This window comes from Mastacembelus armatus, chromosome 7 (assembly GCF_900324485.2).
Source record: "Mastacembelus armatus chromosome 7, fMasArm1.2, whole genome shotgun sequence".
Taxonomy (NCBI): Eukaryota; Metazoa; Chordata; class Actinopteri; order Synbranchiformes; family Mastacembelidae; genus Mastacembelus; species Mastacembelus armatus.
This window is the reverse complement of record NC_046639.1, coordinates 21,351,736-21,375,757: the sequence shown is the minus strand read 5'-3', so window position 1 is coordinate 21,375,757 and position 24,022 is coordinate 21,351,736. Positions and strand designations below refer to the sequence as shown.

Below are 24,022 nucleotides of genomic sequence, written 5' to 3'. Positions count from 1 at the left end.
TTAAAAAACATTATGACACTTGGAGATGAAATTCTAAATGTTAGGTTTCCCTTTAACTTTGGAAAGCTTGGTGGTAAAAATAATATTGACATAATTATAAAAAGCGGAACACCCACACCACAACAGAGATGTAATTACAAGCAAAAAAAAAAAAAAAAAGTGTGCCTGTCCTATAACTGTAGCAGGGCTGATGAAATGCTTCCCTCTGGAGTTCAATCCACAATACTGCAACTCAGTTATAGAAATAGCTTATCCTCGGCTACTGGCATTTAAATTTTCTGATTAACACAATGCACCTCCTCATACTAGAAGATAACCAGATGATTCATAAATCAATTTCTATTTTCATGAATTTTTAGCCAGCAAACACTACAATGCACAGATTTTAGGATGGAGGAGACATTTAACTTGTAAATGGATTTACTGTATTCAAGAGACGAAGAATCAACATATCAAAGCAGACATTTAAAGCAGAGCAGTGTACAGGTATGTATTTCTGTTCACTCAAAAATTTAACACACCTCTTTCAAAACCATATGCTTTACTAAGATGTCAATACACAGCTACTAATCCAAAGCATATTGTGGCTACATCTAATAACTTTCTTAAATTACAAGTTGTTTCTGAAAAGCATTAGCTAAACTCTTAGAATATTAGAGCTTTCCTATCCAGTAACAGAAGTTTAAGAGCATCAAATGTGGGCAATTATGGGTATGAACAAAAACTTTCATTAATAATCTTGTTTTTGCTTTAATTTTTTTTATTGTCTTAAATAATGATACAAGGCAATCAAGCTGTACCCTCAAATTTCATTTTAACTTTCTACAGCTGTGAACAAACCAAATAAAATTAATGACTGAGCAGTATCATGTACAAACAAATAAAAAAAAAAAAAGAAATTACTTCAAGCAACAGCTAAAATCAATACACCAGATTTAATGATAAAAAACCCCCAAAGTCAAAAAACCCAAAGAAAGAAAAACAACAATCCACTGGTGCAACTCATAGACAATAAGAACATAGAATAACACCATGTTTAAGAGCCATTTTTAGAAACATACTGTAAAATCTCATGTGATATCAACTACCATGGACATTCCACTTTTCACACTTGCTGTTCACTCTTATTCCAACAGATGGCATACTTAGACAACATGATGTTAACAACTGGGTACTGAGGTGGAAAAATACTTAGAAAGACTACAAAAACAAATAATCTAATGTTTAAAATAGGTAACATATATGTAATATAATGTAAACAAGAAACAACGATCACAAACAAGGGCACACACAAACTCCTTTATTCCTGATTAGGTTTTTTCAGACTGACATCATGCTGTCCTCAATTTAGCAAATATTGCCTGCTTGTGCCTATTTTAACACAAATACATCCCTGCATGCATGCATGCAGTCATGCAGACAGTCACACAAAAAAAAAAATGCACAAAGCCTGTTTCTCTCTGTCTCTCCCTCTAACTGAAAACATCTCTTATTCCTCCAGAGGCATCCCCTAGCTGTGTACAAGTCTATTTTCTTCCACTGACATGTCCTCACTTCAGCAGCTACTCTGCACCTCCTGCTCTCACACTGCCAATTTAGGCACATCCACATACACACATGCTAACACACAGCACGGCCACACATAAATCCCCACACACTCACACGTGCACATGTGAAATACACGTATACAGAAACACAGCTTGTCAGCTGCCCTGCTGCTGTGAACAGATGACAGGAAGCCTCGGGATGAAGAGTGCTGCAGAAGCATAGGGCAATAATACATGTTTGTTTAGACAGCATCCAGATGTGCAGTATATGTGCAGTCAAAGAGTATGTCAGAAAGCCTGAAACAAGTACATTATTAATCAGATTACTATGTGACTTGTCAAACAGGGAAACGTTAAGGGATGTACTTTCGTTCCTCTAGGACCTCTGCTGCCTATTTATTTTATCAAGATCAAATTCAACCTTCCTGAAAACCAAATTCAGGCTGCATAAAGGTCGTTATACACAACAGCTTTTGTCTGTTACTCCTTCAAAACACACATGCTGTCATTGACCACTGTCTTGGCCTAGTTTCCCATGAATATGCTAGCTGGAGAGCAGATGTGTTTCTCCCCACAGTGAGCAACTGGGTTTTCAATGGACAGAGTGAAAGCTTCAATAGTTAAAGCAACATCTGGCCTTCAAGTGAGCAGCACTGTTGAATAGAAAACACACAAAAGTGAGTGGTGTAATGCACTGGGCTGTACAGAAGTCATTTTGCTTTTCATGTGGTGATGTCCTGTAGGATTTGAATGGCTATAACTTTTGCAAGGTTTGTTCAGGTGTGTCCAGACTAAAATATCTCAGTAATTGTTGAATGTATTGATATTTAGTTTCTGCAAACATTCATGTTCCCCGGAGGATAAATTTGAATGACTTCTGTTATTTCCACTTTTCCTTTTGCTTGTCACAAGCAAGCCAAAAGGTGAAATGTCTCAGCATCTACGTGATGAATTTACACAAAAATTTTGCATTCATGGTTCTCAGGTGATGAATGAATCCTTGACTGACTTTTTTTTTAGTGCTGCCGTGTGATTCACATCTGGTTTGAGTAAATAAGTGTCTCAACAACTAACAAAGGCATTGCCGTGACATTCGGTACAGATATTTAGACCCCACCAGAATGAATTCGAATAATTTTGGTAACATTTTTGTCTTGATCTTTTTTGTCCCTTAGGCCACAATTTGTCCAATATTCTGTTTTATGAGTACAACATGACATAGGGCATCGGTTCCAGCTCTGCTTGGTCTTTAAAACTAACTCTTCTGCTCCAAAGCAAGGAGGCAATAAAAAGATATAGGTCTTTGGACATTTCACATGTGCAGTATGTCTGCATATTAAATACATATATTATATTTTTTCTTTACACATAAAATCACGCAGTTATAGTGTGTATGTGTGTGTTGGGGGGTTGTAACCTTTCATCACTGCATTTACTGGAAATTAGCAGGAACATGAAAGGACTGTAGTATTTTGATGAGTGTATGTCTGACTCCCTGCACCTTTTTTCTTCTGACACGGAAACACAGTCTCACGCTGGGTTTTTTTGGGTCCTAACTCGGACCGGACATGGAGGGGGCGCATGGACGAGTGCGGGTGCGGGTGAAACCCCTCATCCTCATCCAAACGCAATTGGATATTTGTTTGGTCGAATTTCAAATTCAAGATGAACAGAGGCGGCCACGCGCTTTGATGCAAATTTCCGCTGCTGCTGCTGTGCCCGCGTATGTGAACGCGCTCCATTGCTGTCATCAGTATAACATCAGCATCTTCCGGGGGGCGCGCAGAGAAACGGGAGGAGGACGGAGAAAGGGAGAGGGAGGGAGAGGAGACATACTGGATAAAGGCTACGACAAAACCATGATGATAATGGAGTCGAGGCGGTGGAGGATGTCGGATTTACCAGAAAGAACTGTTGAAATTTGACAGAGGGCTCGTGTTGAAACCTGTTCTCGATTTTTAAAAATTCCATTGTGTTTCATATCCACATGCTGCGCGGACACTGAAGGCGAGCAGAGGAAGGGGAGCACCCCCGGATGCCTCGGAAGGTAAAAACGGGGTCCACTGCTGGCGTTACAGGCAAACAAGACGCATCTCATCTCCAGGTGGATGGTAATAAAGGACATCCTGAAGAGAGCTCTGCACTGATGGATGACGAGGAAAGTCAGCTTTAACCCCCTCCACCCGACGACTGTGAAATAAAGCAAATCCTATTTTGATGGATTTTTTTTTATCATTCATGGTGTAGCCCCAAGGAAACGAGCCTTAGACAGCAATGTTGAATCACTGGTCTTGGTAAATTATTCATTAGTGGCATAGGTAGGTTATGATTTTGTATTGCTTCGATGTAGCATTCGCCCCCATTCATTTTTCCAATGTTTAGCCTTGTGAGGTCATACACATATTTACAGGTTACATTTTCACCGTGTGGTCATGTAGGCCCATTCAACAGCCTTGAACAGCCACAGAAGGAATTGCCAAAGCAGGAAGTATTTTAGCGCAGGAGAGTTTTGACACAGAGAGCGAAAGAATACAGGCTCTAAATAGTGAGGGGTGTCAAGCTGTCTGGGATTTTGACAGGTTTACATTTGCTCTTAAGAGTCTAAAGAAGAGGAGGACGTGGGTGGAAAGCGAGATACAAGGAGGAAAAAACAAACAAACAAACAAAAAAAAAAAAACAAAAAAAAACCACACCAAACATGTTGCCTTCCCAAGAAGCCTCCAAGATCTACCATGACAATTATATGCGCAACTCCCGGGCCATCGGGGTGCTGTGGGCCATCTTCACCATCTGCTTCGCCATCGTCAACGTGGTGGTGTTCATCCAGCCCTACTGGATCGGCGACAGCGTTAACACGCCGCAGGCCGGCTACTTCGGTCTTTTCCACTACTGCGTGGGCACCGGGCCGTCGCCTAGCCGGGAGCTCACCTGCGTGGGCAGCTTCTCTGACTTCAGCTCCATCCCGTCCGGAGCCTTCAAGGCTGCCTCGGTGTTCGTGCTGCTGTCCATGGTGCTGATCCTCAGCTGCATCGCCTGCATGGCGCTCTTCTTCTTCTGCAACACCTCCACCGTTTACAAGACCTGCGCCTGGATGCAGCTGCTGTGCGGTAGGCACTTTACAAATGTAGAGTATTAGAATATGTTTTTTTTTTGTAATTAAAGCCCACACAAAGCTCTAGACCACCCTGTTCTATGTGCAGGAATAGCTACCCTGTAGTGGGAAACCTGCTGTCAGAGCGTCGCTGTGGGCAGGCTTATACACATATTTTAATGTAAGCAATCTTCTTTCTTAATGGATCCTGATTATACAATTTATTCACTTCTACATTTATCTGCATTACCGTGTAGGATATTATTTCCATCTCAGCAAGAAAAAAAATGGCTATTACATTTTCAAGTGCCTGAAAATACGATGAAAGATGCAACGTTTTCCTGAGAAGTCACGTATTGCATTGTAGTGACACGTCAAAGATCTGTATGGGTTTGCTCGGTCAGTGTGGGATCAGTAGACCACGCTCTTAGAAATATCACCGGAATGTCATTTGATTTCTCGCCTGGGTAGAAATAAGGTGGAAGGTGTGTATGTGTGTGTGTGTGTGTGTTTTGTTTTGTTGTCTTCTTAAGTCCACACACTACAGTTTAAGAGGTACAGGCCATATCCTGTCACAGTGAATCAGGCCCGATGCGCAGATTTTCCATTCCAACATCAGGACTGAATACTTTTTAGCGACTACTGAAACAGTGAAAGCAGTAACAGCCGGAGCTCCCCTCTTACCATTGATATTCCCAGGATACACCACTGCATCTGTAAAGAAAGCAGCAGCAGGATCATAGCTGCACGCTGATGAAATGCAAATGTCATTTATTCATCCATCCATTTCAACTCATAAGACGCGGTGTAGCGAGGTGTACGGTGCACTGGAGATAAGAATTCCTGCGGCTGGGGGCTCACATCAGGCCGTATTGCTATTTTGAGGGATGATTCCAGGTCGATTGGATTACTGTTTTCGGGAAAGTGATGTTTTGTCTCCTGTGCTTGTGGGTAGATTGTGGTTTGAACAAATGGGACATACTGAGTAGTGCTACCTTCACGGTCTGCTGAAAGGATTCAGTACTGATGAAACGGAGATTTGTAACACTTATAAACGATTGGATGGTTCCCGTTGGATCTGAGCATGTTCCCTTGTGGCGAAGGTGAAGTGTTGGAGAGCTGGGATTTTGTGAGAACTCACAGAGAAAAGTTTGCAATTAAAAGCACCAGAATCCATAAATTAAGCAGACCACACTAAGCTTCATTTGATCATTATAAGTTCATCTTTAAATCTTATGCCTCCCTGCAGGGGTGAAACTACCATTACTTTAGATTATTGATTCATCTGCACATTATGTTTGATTATTTGTTTGGGATATAGATTGTCAGCAAATACCAAACATGACCATCACAAACTCAGAGACATCTTTAAATGTCTTGTTTTGGTTGACCAAAAGCCGAACATCTCCTACAGAAAAGGGAATAAAAGTGCAAATATTCATGCTGTACAAGATGTTACTCAACTCAGCTACAGGTTATCAACTAATCCATTAATCAACCAATTGTTTCAACTCCATATTCATGAATGCTACTAAATTTATTGCTACTGTGTTTTTCAATTTGCTGCTGGTTTCCAGGGCATGTGCTCATCTTGTTGCAACAAAATAAAACACAGTTTTGCAAGAAAAGGGTTAAAATAACAATTGCACATATAATGATCAGCTGTCACAAGGATAAATGAGTAAAATGACCAAGTTAGCAACACCTAACCTTTGACCAATTGGAACACTATGTCTCTCATAAGGAGGAAAAAAAAAAAAAAAATCATGACCTCTCTCATGCACACATTCCTAGCGAGCCTTCTGTGTATATCTGACTTCTTTATAAGCTGATCAATGTGATAAATAGGCCAAGCAGCATAGCGTGGGAGTCAGTTTTCTGTACAGAAACAGTCAGCATACCGAATGAGAGGGAGGGAGAAATGGAAAGCAAAAAAGAGATCAGCACTTTTTTTCCTTCTGCATTGTTCTTTTCCTCATCCTCATCTGCCCACTCTGTCCTCCGTTCTGCCGAGTGTGTTGAAAGGGTTTGGTGCTCCACAATCAGCATGAATCAGATAGAATAGCAGAGGTACAGATTTTACTCTCTTTATTTAAATTTTCATGATGTAACAGGAATTGAACTCAGGCCTACAAACCATTAATCACGTACACCACTGGTACGAAGAGGATTTGGATAATTCACTTAAGGAAAAAATGTAAAATGTAAAAATAAGGAAAACATTCTGAGTTGCAAGTACAGGCAACATTCCTCAACATGGTTGGATTGGTTGCTTAGACCCATAGAGAATATAGGTAATACTGGAAAAGTACATTATTTCCTGCTAAATATAGAAAAGTACAAGTACTTTAAAATGAACTTTCATATAGTGCAGTACTTAGCTAAATGTACTTAGTTACTCTGCACCATTGGTACTATAAAGAGGAGTATAAATCTGCAACATTTGACTAAACTACACTAGTACACTACTATCTTTCCCACCAAATAAGGACAAACATATACATAAAGATAATGATGAAGCATACATGATGAGAAAAGTTGCATTGCTCCACAAAAATCACTGTGAATGTGATGACTCCATATTTAGCTGTCCATACCCCATACTCCTAACATCTATCTCCATCTAGCTGCAGAGGTTAGCGGTCCAGCTCTGTACAAGTAGAAAGCTGAAGCCTGTATGACGCATATTTTATCAGTGGTTTTATCTACAGCGATATTTTGATTTTAACAATTTTCTAGAAGTTCAGATTAGCTGTTGATATATGAGTCGGCTGACAAAAATCTTTGAGTCATAACCATCATGCATGAAAAAATTCTTGCAAAAAGATTTTATATTTTAAACTTATGCCAATGTTTTCTCTTTATATGTACAATTTCAGAAAAGTGAAAGCATGACTTTTTGTGTTGGATATTTTTGGTCTGCCACATATGTTTTCAGTGCTGACTATAACTGATTTATTTTTAAATGACATATATACTTGCGATTTATCTAGTTTGTGAGCACATGCCAGAGTTTGTGGAACTTTAGAAGGTTTTACTGTCCTTCCAGTGGACGCTTATGATGTATGGTGGAGGTAAGTTGTTTAATAGGCTTGGCAGACAGCCTAATGGTGTTCAGCACCTTGAAGATAATCATTTAATCAACCACTTTGCAATGCTGGGCGTAGCAGCAGGTCTCCTGGCACTGCAGTGCCAGACTGTACCAAAGTAAATACAGTAAGGGCCAATTTGAACCATTGGTGGCCTAGATTTAGGCCAAATAGGCCAAAGTGTCAATTAGTGAGCAGTTTGTGCCATGATTGTGATACTTGCCTAGTATGTGCTACAGTAACACTAATGTAAAACAAAAAAATTGTACACCCAATGTTCACTCTCTTGTCAGGTAACACTGTAGTAAAGTTTGTCCACACAGGACAACAATCTGCCAGGTGTCACATTCTGTGCAAGTGGCTCAACCATCTGCAACAACTGCACCAGGAAATAATGACTATTGTGAGCAAATGGGACTTACTGGTTTAGTAAGGGTTTAAAATAGGATGAGAGCAAAGAAAAGGTACCAAGGCCAAAACAGTGGGTTGCAACCCTCTTGGCGGAGCAGTGACACAGCATGTCTTGGCATCTAAAGGATGAAAATGGGCCAAAGCTGGCCTCTATGTATACTGAACTGACAAACGTGAATAAGGTCAATGCACTTAAAAGGACTATAAGGTGCCACTCATAACTCCTGGCAACGAAGAGAAGGTGTATTTACCAATAGGAGACCTGCATAAAGGTTTTCCACTAAATTATGCACTGGCAAAGCTGTGGGACATCAGGCAAGTAAACCCAAGTCAAAAAATGAAAGAAAAATTAAGAGCCAAAATACCTCATGTTTTTACATGGATTATGTATTACACTTATTACAAAAACATGCAGTGCTAAAGTTAAGGCCTGTATCATGAAGCAAGATTACATAAAGAGCAAACAAGATCTTTAAAATAATTCAATAGAATTAATTCCACTTCTATATCAATTATGTTAGGACTCATCAATGTGTCTATCCTGGGATGAAAATGGGACATCTAAGAAATAGGTAGTTTACAATGCTAACAGACTTTCAGAACTGCTTATCACCTGGTGTATACTCTTTCTGTAGCCAATAGGATTTCTGACAGTGTGGGTGATTATAAACACCAGAGGCTGACAACAGGAAAGAAAAATTATATTTACTGTACCATTTTTTAATCTACTCACTTTTTGGGCCATTCAGCTTTAAACAGTTTTGCCTTCTGATGTGACACTGAATGAACTGGCTGTTTTCTAACATAGTGTAGCCCTTACTTTGCTGAGTAAAATTTTAAATGCAAACACCTTATAGACTGTTATGATTTTCCTGCTGCTGTCCGTGTCTAATTCCATATGACATTACAAACCCCATTCACAGTTTAATGATTTCTGAAGTCAGAGACACAGAGACTCAGACTATTCTGACCTTGCTCTGTGATTCATGGATCAGAAGTTAAGAGATACAGCAACAACAAGGGATACTACAGATCAACAGTTTACAATAAGTAGGTTTGAACATGGGTAACAAATCAGTGTAAAGTTGCTAAGGGTTTGGACTATTTGTGAATCAACAGCTGCCTCCTACCTCTTTCCTCCTACCATCCCCTAGTTATGTCACACCTCACTGAAAAAGTGAATAATGGGGTGTTTTTACCCTCTACAGAATAAAGACAAAGCAGATTTTTCCTCACATGAAAGGAACAAGACGAGAGATAGGTTTCCCAAAAGCAAAAGTCTAAAGAGCGGCATTGTTCACACCTTTGCCTAGATTTAGATTAATTTAGTGCAAAACACTCCTGGGAAAAATGTTGGTACTTCAGTTTTAATTTACCTTTTATAAACAAAGATGACTGTAGTACAGGGGTGCTGAGGAAATTCAGGCAAGGTTAGATTTTGTTTTCCCTTCCCAGTGACCAAGGTCTGTTTTCTTTCCTTATGTTGTTCCCCTTTCCTCATCCCTCAACTTCCTCTACTGCATCTCCTCTTTCTTATATCCATTTAATCTTTCTCCTCCTTTTACTGTGCTCTTCCATCCCTCCCATATAGGAAAGCTAAGAAGCTCACCAGCCATGTCGGCTTGACTTCCTCTGTCTTTCCTGCCATCAGATCATGCCTCCATCCTTCCTTCACATCTGACCCTGTCTTTAGCAAAATCTTAGCAAGACATGTGCCATGGCACAGGAGGGAAGCTGTCCTGGAAAAAACAGCCTGTCAGCAATTGTTCAGTCTTAATGTGTATGTGTGTGTGAGATTGTGTAATGGTGCAAAAGTAAAAACATTGAAATAGACTTTGACCTGGAGTTTGTGAATGCAAAACTAAAAAGATGGGATAAGATGAGAAGATGGATTGGAATGTTTGTTACCATCCATCCATCAGCTACTGCTTATTCTGGAACATCCAGGGTTTTGTGCTAAACTTAGCTGACACTGGGCAAGAGGTGGGCTATACCCTATACAGATCACCAGTCTATCACAGGGCTGACACAGAAACAGACAAACATTCACATTCACACCTACAGGTAATTTAGAGTCACCAACTAACCTAACAGTAAACTGGAGGTCCTTGGACTGTGGTAGGAAGCTGGAGAAAACCCAGGCAGACAAGGGAAGAACATGCAATATCTACACAAGGTTTGAACGGGAGTCAGATGTTTGCAGGTGGTGACACATACATCCTATTTGGGTATATTGGCTTCTAGAAAACAGGAGCAGAAATCCAACTCATTATCATGGGAATGTGCAACATGTAGAATTCAATGGATTAATTTATTGAAAGGCAGGAAAGGCAGAACTGCTCTGAGACACAGTAAACCTGTGATCTTAATGGGTGGAGCTACTGGACAATTAATGTACATTACACTGTTGGATTAAAGCTGTAATGGATTTTTAGGACTTTAAAAAGGGGTGGAACAAGCTACAAGCACATTGTCTTATAAAACTGCCTATTTATACATCAGCCTTACACAGTGCAAGGTGAGCAAGCATTTGGTATCATGTTTCTAGGAGCTGTAACTCAATCACATTTCTTTTAGCTCTAATTTAGGTCACCACCATCTACTGAGAAAGATATAATGGCTCTTTAGCTGCTAAATGTTCCACTTTGTTCACCCGGTAGTTGCTAACTTCGCCTTTCTGCCACTTTATGGAGGGCAGGTATTTTACACTGGTTTTATCTGAGCGTTTTCTTGAAAAACAACTGTCTACTGCTGGCAGAAACAGGATTGATGCGAGATATGTTGTGGGCCAAAAATCCAAATCAATGTACTAAAGGACTGTGGGAAATAATTTTGTGTGGGTCTGTCACTACAAGTGACACTTTTATTATTGAACACACTTGTTTATCAACTGTTATAAAATCTACATGCGAGATGTCCTGTAGCGTCACCAAATGCCATCTTCATTAATACCAAAAACTGACACTTGAAAAACTCACCCAAACTTCAGTCGACAGCAAACTAGCAAGTACATTCTGTAAAACCACCAGGTTATGGTAGTCTGTCATTTATAAGGGTGCAAGGTCTATACTACAAATATGCAAACTGCAAACAAAGCCACATTTGCTGACCAATTTCACAGCAATCTCACTCACCACAGATGGTCTATAGCTGCTTTTAATCAGATAACACTGGCGTTGTCAGCCCTTGGTCTTAATGTTGTGGAGGAAAGGAAAAAGACCACAAATGGACAAATGAGTGAAATCATGGCCACTAAACCAATCTGCTACGCTGAACAGCCAATCAGAATGGTCTCTCTCACTGATAGGATTTACTGCCAATGCCAGTGTCAGACTGGTACACAACAAAAAGAGACATTCAAAATCAGACCAGCACTGGCTGACCATAATACTGGTGCATCAATTAAAAATGTCACATCTGTTACATGAACAACCAATGCAGCACTTTCCTAGTGAGCACACACCATTTTTTTCCCTTTATTATTTATAGCTCTCCCTTATTTCCACCTACATACACAGACAGAAGTGTTGTTTGTTTCTTGTCCACTTTTGTTCTTAGAAGCAGTGAGAAGTATATATCGTAACACAGCGACAAGAGTTACAGTGTGTAGAACAATGTGTGAAGAGATGCAACGAGAGTGAGTTAAAGTGAATGAATGTGAGTGTATGCTGACAATGTGCTCCAGCTCCTGTGTGTGTCTTGGTGGCCACACACGTCGGTTCACATAAGTACATAGGCCAATGTATGTTACGATGGTGTGAGAGCTGAATTAATGAGAACATTTTCTCTTGTTTCTATAGAGCCAGCGTGGTGTGTTTTTTCTTTGCTGCACTCCTAAATGTGCAAAGACAGTGTGCGTGTTGGTGTGTGTGTGGGTGTAGGTCTATAGCTTTATTTGTAGGGCAATGCCAGTGCACGAATAAAGATAAATGTGCCCACATGCATGTGCTTCCAGTAGGAGCTAAATAGATGCTGCAGTGGTTGAGATAAATATAGAAGAAGGGGGAAGAATGAGAAAGAAGAGTTTCCCTGGGGGGATACCCCCTCCACTCCCCCTCACTTTCGCTCTGTGAGATTTCTGGCCAGTTTTTCCAACCAAATGTACATGTTTTAATTATCAGCCGATTAATAAATAATTCCAAAGTCACAAGGGTGTTTCTAAAAATATCCTAACAGCTGAATAATGGATTCTCTGACCCTTCGCAGTATTGTCACCCTGTGTGTGTATGAGAGAGGATGCTTTAAGCTTGCTGATAAGATGCATAATCTGGGGAAAAATGCACATTTCTCTACTACACAAAACACATCCTTCTCATTAATGTCTAACAGTTAATGACACTTTTATTTCAAAAGGATAGCCGTTTTTATAGCCTAGTTTTCTTCACATACATTTGGAAGCAGGACTGGAGAGGTCATATTGAGGCATGTCCCAATGAAATTGACAGTGAATGCTGTTTACTGTCTTATTTTCCTCTACTTTGTCTCAGAGTGCTTAGCTCTGAATCAAAGTGCACTGGAAACAGAAATAATGGGCTGCTGTTCAGATGGAAAAATAAATGCCCAGACATCTATTTTTCAGCCACCTTAGGTATCAGGAAGAATACTGATAGGTCAGAAGTTACAAATAAGTTTCTGATTGCTGATTTTAAACACTACTGGAAAAGCAGAATGAGACAGACAAGTTAATTTCTTGGAAAAAAAAAAAGAACATGGGAATGTCTAATGTTCCTGGGAGGTGATTATCACATTACTTTGAGAAATTGCAGTGATATCAAAGACCTTGTTGTGGACACCTTCTGGACTGGCTTGGGAAAAAGTACCAGGACCCATAAAAAAAAAAAAAGCTATTAAAGGCTTCTACAGTTTGGGGAGCAGTCTCCTAATTGTTTTCTGTCTATTTTGACTTCTAGTTGTTTTCTTGATTTGTAATCTTCCCCTGTGAGTTTTTAAAAATTTCTGTCCAGATTAATTTGGTGTTACCTGGAGCTTCATTAACAATGTTAAATAAATTAGTCTTGGCCTTTCTAAGTTCCTTACTAACCCTGTGTTCCAATGTTACAAAACTGTGCCTGGCATATATTATACTGAAGTATTGAAGATTTTCACTGAATGTAATGATTTCCAGTATCACCCAAAGGGATATACATATACTGCATAATACACAGTATTGCACAAAACCATTAGATACTAAGTGTGATGTTAGCCTTACGTGAATTTTATTTATCAAAAATTGAACTTTTTTGTTCGTTGGCACAAAAGCAGCTATTTAATTCAAATCAATCCTGTAAATGTTCACAGCTTTTCTCTCTCTTCCATCTCTAAGTTAAAACCACAAATAAGACAGACAGTGATAAAAAGCTGAAAAAGCAACACTAAAATCCAGTGTGGTAAGGTTTAGCAAAGTGTAATTTCAGTATCTGTGCCTGGTTCAGTGAGATACTGTTCCTCTAATTATAAATTAGATGGACTGCCAAAGGGGACTTCTCACTGATCCCTCGGTATTTCACAAAGCTGTTTCACATGGCTCAGTGAAAAATGATGCTCGGACTTGTCCAGTGACACAGAGGTTATGGGCAAATCACTGTAGGCCTACCAATCGTTCTTAAAGATTCAGGACGCGTGCCAACAACTTCCTCCTCAGCCAATGAAGGACACAGGGATGAGTGAGGAACACCATTAAATCTGAATCTCAATTCCCTTATTTTATTGTTCCTTGCTCCTCAGTTGATCAAGAAGTTATTCTGGTCTGCTGTGATGGACATTCCAAAACTTGTTTTTGCTCCGAGGAGCGAGGTGGCTGCCTGGAGAAGATTAAAATTGAGGATACAAGTGCATCCTTTGTGGAAATCTGCTATAGATTGACACACCCCTTTATTGGAAATCAGTTTGTGATTGGATGTCCCACATTAAGGCTCAGGGGGAAAGAACATCTCATATCTCTTAAGACATGTTTCCCAGTTCCTCTGTCCTTGTTTCTTTCCCTTGCATCTTATGTGAGCAGAACCAAGATTCAAGAGGGAGAAACATTAGTGAAAATGGGATTTACCCAAATACAAAGAAAAAGTGAAGGGGTGGGTGACTAGGGTGCTGGGTTTAAAATCCCCAAAAAATAAATTTAGCAAAGGTACCACATTTAACATCTTAGGAATAGCCAACTATTGTAAATTGTGTAAATGTATGAATAAAAATAGAGATGATATGAATATAGGCTTGAGATCACCATAGCGATATTGTCAAGCCTATATTCCCAAGGCAGCGAATACTGGAGGCAGAAACATCTTGTAAACTGCTCCATCAGTAATACAAACACAAATGTTTGTACTTCTATCCTTGAAGACACCCTAACCTTAACCTAATTCTAACAATAATCCTAAAACCAAGTGTTAATCGTCAGACAGAGCTTTGAAGGTGTCGTCACTTTCCCAAAATATTCTCACCAACAAAGTATAAAGCTCCACACACAACAGACTAGATCCAAGCTCCAGTACATGCTCTTCATATTGGCAAAGCAGCTGTGCATTAAATAGATGGAGGAGAGCAGGCCAGGGTCTAGACACAGTCGCAGAGTGAAGGGCAGACCTCTAACAGATTTTATTACATTAGAGATTGGATGCAGTGATCCCTTAATGCCATTATGGTCACACCTTTCCACTCAGCTTCTCTGTTGGACTTCAAACTGCTATGAGTTCACTTCCACAAGGAGTGGTTTGAGCTGCATATAGAAGGTCATAATTGGGTTATAAATGCATCAGTGTTAGCTTTTAGACTTCTGGGATGAGTTCAGGAAACAGTCAAACCTTTCAAAAGGCCTGGGATCTTTATAAAATCACAGAAGGCCTTATGGTTCTCCACAGAAAACACTCATTTCTAATGTCTAATTGAATTCATATAAGACATAAAATATTAATATGAGCTTAAATAAGGTTGAAAATTCAAGAGGTTGCCATAATTTGACTGTGCCTTCCAAAGCAATAAATAGTAATTTGAACACATACTTAATTCGTATGTGACACATGATAGAAATCTTATGTCCAGAGTATGTACCATCATAATGTAACTGTCGGAGCACATGACAGTGTTGGATGGTGTCTGGGGCATGTACCCAGCAGACAGAGTCAAGCTGCTAAGGAGGAAGACCGGAGCTTGGACCTACTCCCATCCACACACACTTATATATAGCACACTGTGGGTATTTTTAGAGATCTTATATAATCATTTTGGCTGTATGATTTGAATGAAAAAAGGATGTGTGTGGACATGTGGATAAGGAAGTCTGACAAAAATGTTATGCAATAAGTCTATAAATATCTTTAGTGTGCTATTAATAAATCAGTTCTCTGTAATTTTAACTAGTTAGATCACATTATTATTCTTGGTAACAAATTTCCAAATGTTTTTATGAGCTTGATATGCTTTGATGCTTTGTTTCTAACAGCTAAAGGGCTGTTAGTGCTGTGATGAAAAGAAATCACAAGGAGTGATGAACTGAGGTAAGAAAATGACATAATGGAGTGGAGCAGCAGTACCCATCCTACTCTCTCCTTCTTCATACGACTTTTCCCTTTCGTTCCTCTGCTCTCTGTCTTCGCTGCCTCCCATCCTCCCTCTCTGTTCAAGCCCTCTGCTTGCCACCTTTGAAGTTCCTCCCTTCCAAGTTCAGAATGCAGTGTCTAGGGAGACTGGATGGGAGGAAGGAAGAGGAAAACTCCCAACAACTTCAAAGGCTGTTTCTTGGGTTGTGAGAAGGTGAGGGTTAATTTTTAGCCTGCTGGTGCCCACTTAAACACTTGAATTTAAGATGGAGGAGAAGGGCTGGCACAGGAGAGGGCTCACAGATCACAGCACTCATCATGGTCATACTGCCATCCAGTACACAAAGAAATATTTTTTTTCTCCAATCTGCTTCAGTCTTTTTCAGAATGTTTGATCTACTGAATCACTTTTTAAATCTCAGAAATATCACTGCAGATCTCAAAATGACTCATAAGGCTTGAAATTATACTTCTACAAAGATGCACTTATCTGAGGATCTATGCAGAGAGGGGTGTTATGGGTAATCACAGGGCTTGCACAGAAGCTGATTGGGAGCGTTCTGTCCATGTACAAATACATCTTTAACCATGAATTTTCAGTGAGGAGGCAAGTTCCTAGAGGACATTTAAAACATATATACAGGTTCACGTTATGGAGACCTAAAATACACTGCCACACAGACATCACAAGAAGGTACATAATTACATACATACATACAGAGGGGAAAATCATGTTATAGCCTACTGTTTATTACAAATTGAGTTTTATTTTCCTATTTTTCGGTGCTTCCATTAGTTCTCCATCACAGAAAGAACTGTTGAGATCTTAGAAGGCAGCAAGATTTCTAAAAATATACTTCTATATGACTGTAGTTTGCTATTATTTTCCCCTTTAACTAAGTCTAATTCTCCTAGTTTGTCTTCCACCTGTTTAAATGCCTGAGAGCTCTTCCTACTTGTTGTCCCTTTGGATCAATTCTTAGCAATGTGGCCCCATTAAAAGATTTTAAGAATAACTTTGGCGAGCACAGTTGTGTAATTACAGAGCAAACAAATGTCTGGAGAAAAAGATCGGTTAATAATCTGTCAAGAAGCTGAAGTATTTTGCCCATCAGGATTCTTAAAGTAGGCTCCAGCAGATCCCCGTGACCCTGGTTAAGGAATAAGTGGGTATAGATAATGGATGGATGGATGGATGGATTCTTAAAGTGACTGCACATCCACATTTTCAAGAAGCCCACACTCAATAACTCTGGATGAGTTTTATGCGATGCAGGGAAACATTCATCAAAAATCCATAAAACATGTTATCTGATGCTCATTACTCAGTTAATGATTTTATCATCTCTCTTCTATGCTAATATCTTGTATAAAGGCCATAAAAGAAGCTAATAACATGATGATTTCCCATGTTGATTACTTCCATTGCTCCTCTATTCTCTCATTACTTATTGTATTATCATCATCATATTCTTCCTCATTACATTCTTTCATTATACCTGCAATCATATTTTGAAATGGTCTAAGCCCCAGCTTGAAATAAGGCTTCATATATTTGCCTGTTCTGATTTACACAGAGAGGTGGTAACTAATCTCACATCCTCCCTCATCTGTTGCCATGTTCTGTCTTTACTATAAGCTGTCCAATAATTGCACACAAAAAAACATTCATAGACGCATTCTCTGATCAGAGCCAGTAAAATCATCTCACTTGCACTTGGATATAGTCGGAATTTTATTTTTGACACATCACAACAAGCTACACAGCACAAACAGTGTCAGGCATCAAACCTACAAAATAATAAAAAATCTTTTTTTTACTTTTTTGTGTTCAGCATGATCTACCTCGTGTGCTGTTTTCAGGAAATTGTCATGCAAAAATTCTCACGTTCTCCTACGCACTTGCCTTTTATATGATACCACATTGAAAGCCAACAAATGAAACTGAACATTACAAATTTTAGCTTCTGCCAAGGTTTAGCTTGGTTTAAACAGTGTGGTCTTACCATGTACTTTACTATTTCTGAACCCAAGATCTTATCCAGTTACTGGATGAGCTAATGGAAATGTTTTTAAAGACATCTGTGCAGACGGCAACAGATGACTCAGAATGATGTATCAATAGTGCCTCTAAATTTGTTGCTGACCTTAGAGACTTTGGTGGTAACAAAAGGGATTCAGCTAATGCCATTACCCTCTCTGTGTTACTGAACGTCTCATTTTAGACAGCAGTTCAGCCACTGTATTTGAATGGTGCCAAGCATTTTTCAATACACACACCAAGTAAAATATTCACAATTGCCCACCAATTGAGTTCCAGGTGTTAAATGTTTTGAACATTTATTGGACTGAAGTGTAATAATCACAGACTTGGCCAAAATCTGTCTGACTTTTCATGTGTATCACAAGTGATGGTGCCTGTAGAAAAGACATGTCAGGTCTTGAATGAAGATTCAGTGTGACGCCTGCCATGTATATTCCCCATCTCCCAGTTGAGCCCACTGCTTTACTTACAGCCCCTGAGGCACAGGCTGACTGCTATTTAAACAGGGCTGGTGAGCAAAGAATTTGGCACAATCAGCACCCCAGTGATGCTCATTTTGATGGGCAGAGGTGTAAAGTCTGGATTACAATTTTTGTTGTGTAAAAATTGCATATATGCATTTCCTTAGGGGGCTTTGTATTATGTGCTTATTGCACATATAACACATTGGTATGTGATCGGTGTGTTTTAAATATCTTCCATTTCTTAATCATTTCAAGGTGAACAACATACAGTATACAGGGCATGTGCGCATATATTCAACCCTTCTACTGTTTTACTATTAACCCATCTGTACATACAGCAGTCTCAACTCTGTTCATATCAGCAGCTTTCAAGTAAAACTACAATAATATTATCAGCATTAATCAGAAAGTGCTAAAGGGTGTAGTGAGACTCAAAATCTTACAGGTCTCAGCCACTCTCATCCTGCCTGCCCCTGATCATTAGGCACACTCAGATGAACAAGCTACAGGCACATAAGTTCACATTCGCTCACAAACATATATATATTTGTCACATGGTTCATCTTTGAAAATATGTCACTAAAGACAGATCTTAAAGTGTTGCTAAGCTGCCAGCTAGCTATGGAAAATACCTTCTCCATTTTCATTCCACCCACTAAACTGATTGGTCAATGTGCACCCAGACCTGGTTGAATTACTAGACAAACCATTGATGAGCAAGGTGATTAGCAGGCCTTATGGCAGGTTATTGTGTAACAAAATGACTTCACTTTTTTTTTTTTTTACCTTCCAGTGAAGGAGAAAGAGATGAGGATGGCCTCTGTCTCACCATATGGAGGGCAGATATTCTCTCAGCAGGGGCAGGGCTGTGAAAAATAAAATTATATTAGTAGAGCAACTGCATATAACTAGGTTTCTACATGCATACCTCCTGTGCAGGCCGACAGCCATTAAAATCTATTATAATATCCATAAAATAAAATACATCACCTTCTGAGCGACAATTTCCTTTTACGGAGCAATATTAAAGTTAAAATGTTAACATGGATATAATTACACACCGTGTTATAGAAATGAAAATTATTAATACAAAGGCAACAACAACAACAACAACATACCCGTGCAGTGGAGGAGCTAAGCAGGACCGGACTTTAAAGCAGATAAAAAAAAATAAAAACAAACCTGCTTAAAATCAGTGAACTAGCACGTTGCGTTAAAGCGCTGCATTCAGCCACGAAAATCAACAAACCCACAGTACAACTTAAAGTCTGTGGCGCTTACAAGACTTTTCCTTACAAGATTTATCAACAACATTTTTAGCGTTTCCACCACGTTTTAACGCTGCTCGAATAAACGCGCCTGCCTTTATTAGTCAGCCGAGACAGGTAGTGACGTCACCAGCAGGTCAAAGGTCATACAGGCAAAATAAACAAAATAAGAGGTCCTTTTCAACACACACAGACACACACACATGTATATATACATATATATATATATACATATACATATATATAACACACATATATATATGTGTTATATATGTGTGTTTGTGCATATTGTACTATGTGCATTATATATAAATTATTTTAATATAATTTTCTAATTTGCTCCACAATCCCAATTCTCACTTTAACCCTGCTTCTGATCCCCTCTTTATCTTCCCTCAGGAGTGTGCCTGGTGCTGGGTTGCATGATCTTCCCCGATGGTTGGGATGCTGAGGTGATTCGAGACATGTGCGGGGAGCAGACGGGGAAATACTCCCTTGGTGATTGCTCTGTACGCTGGGCCTATATGCTGGCCATCATGGGTATCCTGGACGCCCTCATCCTCTCCTTCCTGGCCTTCGTCCTGGGCAACCGACAGACGGACTTCTATCTTGATGATTTGCAGACAGACAATAAAGGTGAATAAAGAAATAGTCCTGCACAGTGCTTAAAAATGAATAATGGCCTAAATATAACATTTTTGCTTACCCTTTCATTTACAAAAGTAGTTTAGGTATTTTCTGATGTTTATGTTTGTGTTGTTTCATCCTTTTCTTTGTTAATGTGATTTGTGAAAGTGCTGTTCTGCCAGTTGTTTACTCCCTTTATCAGATCTAAACGAACATGTGAAGCCTTTAAAGCATAATTACCATAAATCTCAATAACAAATATAAAGGAAAGAAGAAAGAGAATAGTGTGTAATGCAGTAACTCAATGCCTCTACAGGTGACTTCATGACTACACTCCAACCTTACCTCAGTAGCTCAAGCTAAACTGCTTAAAGTGCTTTATTCAAGAGTGGGAGACAGTCCTCCAGAGGGTTTCTGAGAGTTTGCATGATGTTGCATCAGGACAGTTGAATCGCATTGTTTCAGCTGTATGAATAGAAAGGAAGAGGAGGAAAGGCAGTGGAGGGGCAGATGTAAAAAAAATACAATGCAGAATTTTAAAAAAAACTGCCTGCATTAGCATTATCTGTTTGATTTGACTCCATAAGCACAATGTGCAAAAACACAGGAAGTACAGAGGGATGGTGAAAGAGAGGCAGAAAGAAAAAAGCGACAGAAATCTGATAGAGCATTAGGGATGTATAGACAGAGCAAGATAGAGTAAAGGAGAGAGGGGGAGTGAGAGGAAGAGACTGAAAGCTAAAGAGAGACTAGTGACATAAGATGTCTTGGTTCTCCGACAGTCTAGCTCCATGATTGTTTCTATGGTAACTGGAGATATTCCAGAGGCTTTCTGTCTCTCTGTTCTTATCTGATTAACCCCGCTGACAGTCTTAGTGATTTTACACATTTAATGCATCTAATGCTCCATCAGCTGTGTGAACTTTCCTTTTTCACTCACACATGTCATAAAAATCATTTTTTAGCTTTAGCTGCTTTATGCCAACTGACAAATTGGTGACACCCTGTAAACATAACAGGGTTTGTTGTCCAAGTCACAAAAGTGAAGAACTTTCCATTGGAAAAGAGTAGTAAAAAATAATAAAATACTAATAAGAAAAATAACAGGGTTGTTATTAGTAAACATAGATTGTGATCAATTTTCCTGCATTTTAAGTTTGTAGAAATTATATAAACAAAAATGAAAGGCGGTGTAAGCTAGACAATGATAGCAAATGATTAGTAAGTGATAACCTAAATGCTTAACTCACACTTATAGAAGGATATTAATGTTTTGCATGAATATGCACTTTTTGGTTTTGCCTCAGTGTGTGCATACACCAACACTTCTGCCCCTCTCTTTCTTTTCTGTCCTTGCAGATTTTGCTGTGTCAAGGGTAAGTTTTCTTATACTTTATACATTTCATGTGCATTATGTTTCAGTACAGTGCTCCTTTCTAAAACCTTGTTAGTTTTTGAGCACTGTACAGGGAAGAGCAAGGTCCAGTCATATTAGCTCATTTGCTAAGAGTGATATAGATCAACACTCAGACTCTACCATAGTGTATGGTGACTTATTTTTAGTGACAGTAATACCTGTAACTTCAATTTGACCTTTATAGCAAAAGGTTTAAAACAATGTTAGAGCACCATATTGAAAATCTGAATTTTTAAAATGACCGTCATGCCTGTGACCCATAAGTCCTATCCTTCATATGATGTCCTTATAAAATAAAATTATTTTTAAGTGGAACAACACAGGCCTAATCTCAATCAAAACAGTTAATGTGCAGATTTAAAGATACATATTGAACTTAAATTAAGAAAATGCTAAAATAAAGTATACTAACAAGTTCAATCTATTTTTTAAAATGTTATTTAAATGGTAAATGGTCTTATACTTGTAAAGCACCTTTCTACACTCAAGTGCTCTTAAAGTACTTTTGCACTATTTGTCCATTCACCTCTCCGCTCAGCCACCAGGGGCAACTTAGGGTTTAGTGTCTTCACTTCATGATGTGAACTAGTTAAGCCAAGGATTGAACCACCAACCCTATTGAGGTATTCACTGTCTTTGTCACTGTCAAAAATGGGTGTTTTGTCTCTTGATGTCCCTGAAAATTTCTTGTCATGTTATGTCCTTGGTATGGGACAAAAAGAATAATCCAGCATTACTGATAGTTTTCAGTGTGCATTCTGATTTGTGTTCTTTTGACCGGCTCAGGCTCATCTATATGTTCAGGGCAGAGCCATCTGAGCACTTCTTTGAGATGTGTTTACATTTACTAATCTTTCCGTGTCTTGCGTTGATGTTTGTTTTTCTGTTGCTTTTTTTTTACTGTGCGTACAAGTCAGAAAGTACATTGTGTTACTATGACAACCATTACCTTTGAGCTGTCATTACCAGTCCTCGCTGCAGCATAATTGCTCATTTAATAGCACTTTTTTGACACAGTGATTTTAATGTTGCTTATTTATTCCTTTTGGAAATGTTGGAAAATGTAATATAAAATGTATTTGTGTAAATGTCATCTTGTTGATGGTTGTGCTGAAATGTTATTAAAATGTACAGTAAAAGTAAAGAAAATCTTCTAGGGATTTAAAGCACTACAGGGATGCTGCAGTGCCACCGTGGGAACCACTGCTCTGCTGATATCCTATTGCATTTGAAGTTGGGGGCCTTGCAAGAGATATGTTGAAAAAATAAAGGTCAAACCTGATGCAATAGAGGCTGAGATGTCCTGACATTTACAGTTGCTTCTAGTAAGGGTAGGGCTCCAAATACACCAAATCCTATACTTCCCGTGATGCAACTCCAGAGCAACCTTTTATTAGATTGCCTGTTTGACACCCACATTACTTAAACTTTTAGCCTCAGTTTGGAACACTGGCTTTGTTTAAAAAATTAGTGTCTCCAAGCTGGGGCTGCACAGTGGCTTAGTTGTTAGCACTGTTGCCTCACAGGGCCCTTTGTGTGTGGAGTTTGCATGTTCTCCCTGTTTTTGTGTGGGTTTTCTCCAGGTACTCTGGTTTCCTCCCACAGTCCAAAAACATGTATGTCAGGTTGATTGGTGACTCTAAATTGAGTGAGTGTGAGTGTGTGAGGTTGTTTGTCTCTATGTGCCTTCAAACCAAAGAGAGCTGGGATAGGCTCCAGCAGATCCCTGTGACCCTAATTAGAACTATGTGGGTATAGATAATGAATGAATAAATGAATGAATGTCTCCAACTGCGGCATCGCTCTGGTTTATTTCTTAGCCATACCAAACGTCCGGCACAGCCACAGACAACCCTATTCAGCTGTTTTTTCTGAGTAGTTCCCACTGTCACTCGTAAATTGATATTCAAATATAACACTGGTGCATTGTTTTTTAAAATGTAACCTATTTTGTCTTCAGTAGGTATTCATGAAGTTTAATTTCACTGGCCTGGTTTCTGAATGATTTCAATCCTCTGTCCTGTTTTCTTCAGATTGAGGTTCGGGACAGAAGAGAGCCGCGATACGGAGTGCAGCGTCTTCACTGAGGGCAACGATGGCACTAGACAACTTCTCTTCTCCTCTGATCTCTTCTCTTCTGTTCTCTTTTCTTTTCTTTTCTTCATTTCTCTTCTCTTCTCTTCTCTTCTCTTCTCTTCTCTTCTCTTCTCTTCTCTTCTCTTCTCTTCTCTTCTCTCCTCTCCTCTCCTCTCCTCTCCTCTCCTCTCCTCTCCTCTCTACTTCTCTTCTCTCCAATGATCAGGATATCACCCAATCTCAATGCAGACACCAAGTGTACAGGATTCTGTAAGATAAAAAAACAACAAAACACACTGGGATATATATTTTGAAAAAAAAAAAATTATACAAGGTTGTACAGTGCATTTAACACTTGACTTTCTCAACAAATACCTTTATGATAAAAAAAGATTTACTCTATATAAAGTCTTGGTTTATGTTATAAATTCAATCCTTAAGATGAAGAACCATATT

The 24,022-nt window shown here is 39.2% G+C and overlaps 1 protein-coding gene across 1 annotated transcript; it reads left to right on the top strand.

Moving 5' to 3' along the window:
- The first annotated feature begins 4,245 nt into the window (after positions 1-4,245).
- LOC113145888 (LHFPL tetraspan subfamily member 4 protein-like) lies at positions 4,246-23,577 on the top strand. Its single transcript, XM_026333028.1, has 4 exons — positions 4,246-4,654; positions 19,846-20,082; positions 21,433-21,449; positions 23,524-23,577. Exons 1-4 carry the CDS (start codon positions 4,246-4,248, stop codon positions 23,575-23,577), a joined length of 717 nt encoding a protein of 238 aa, XP_026188813.1.
- Positions 23,578-24,022: the final 445 nt, after the last annotated feature.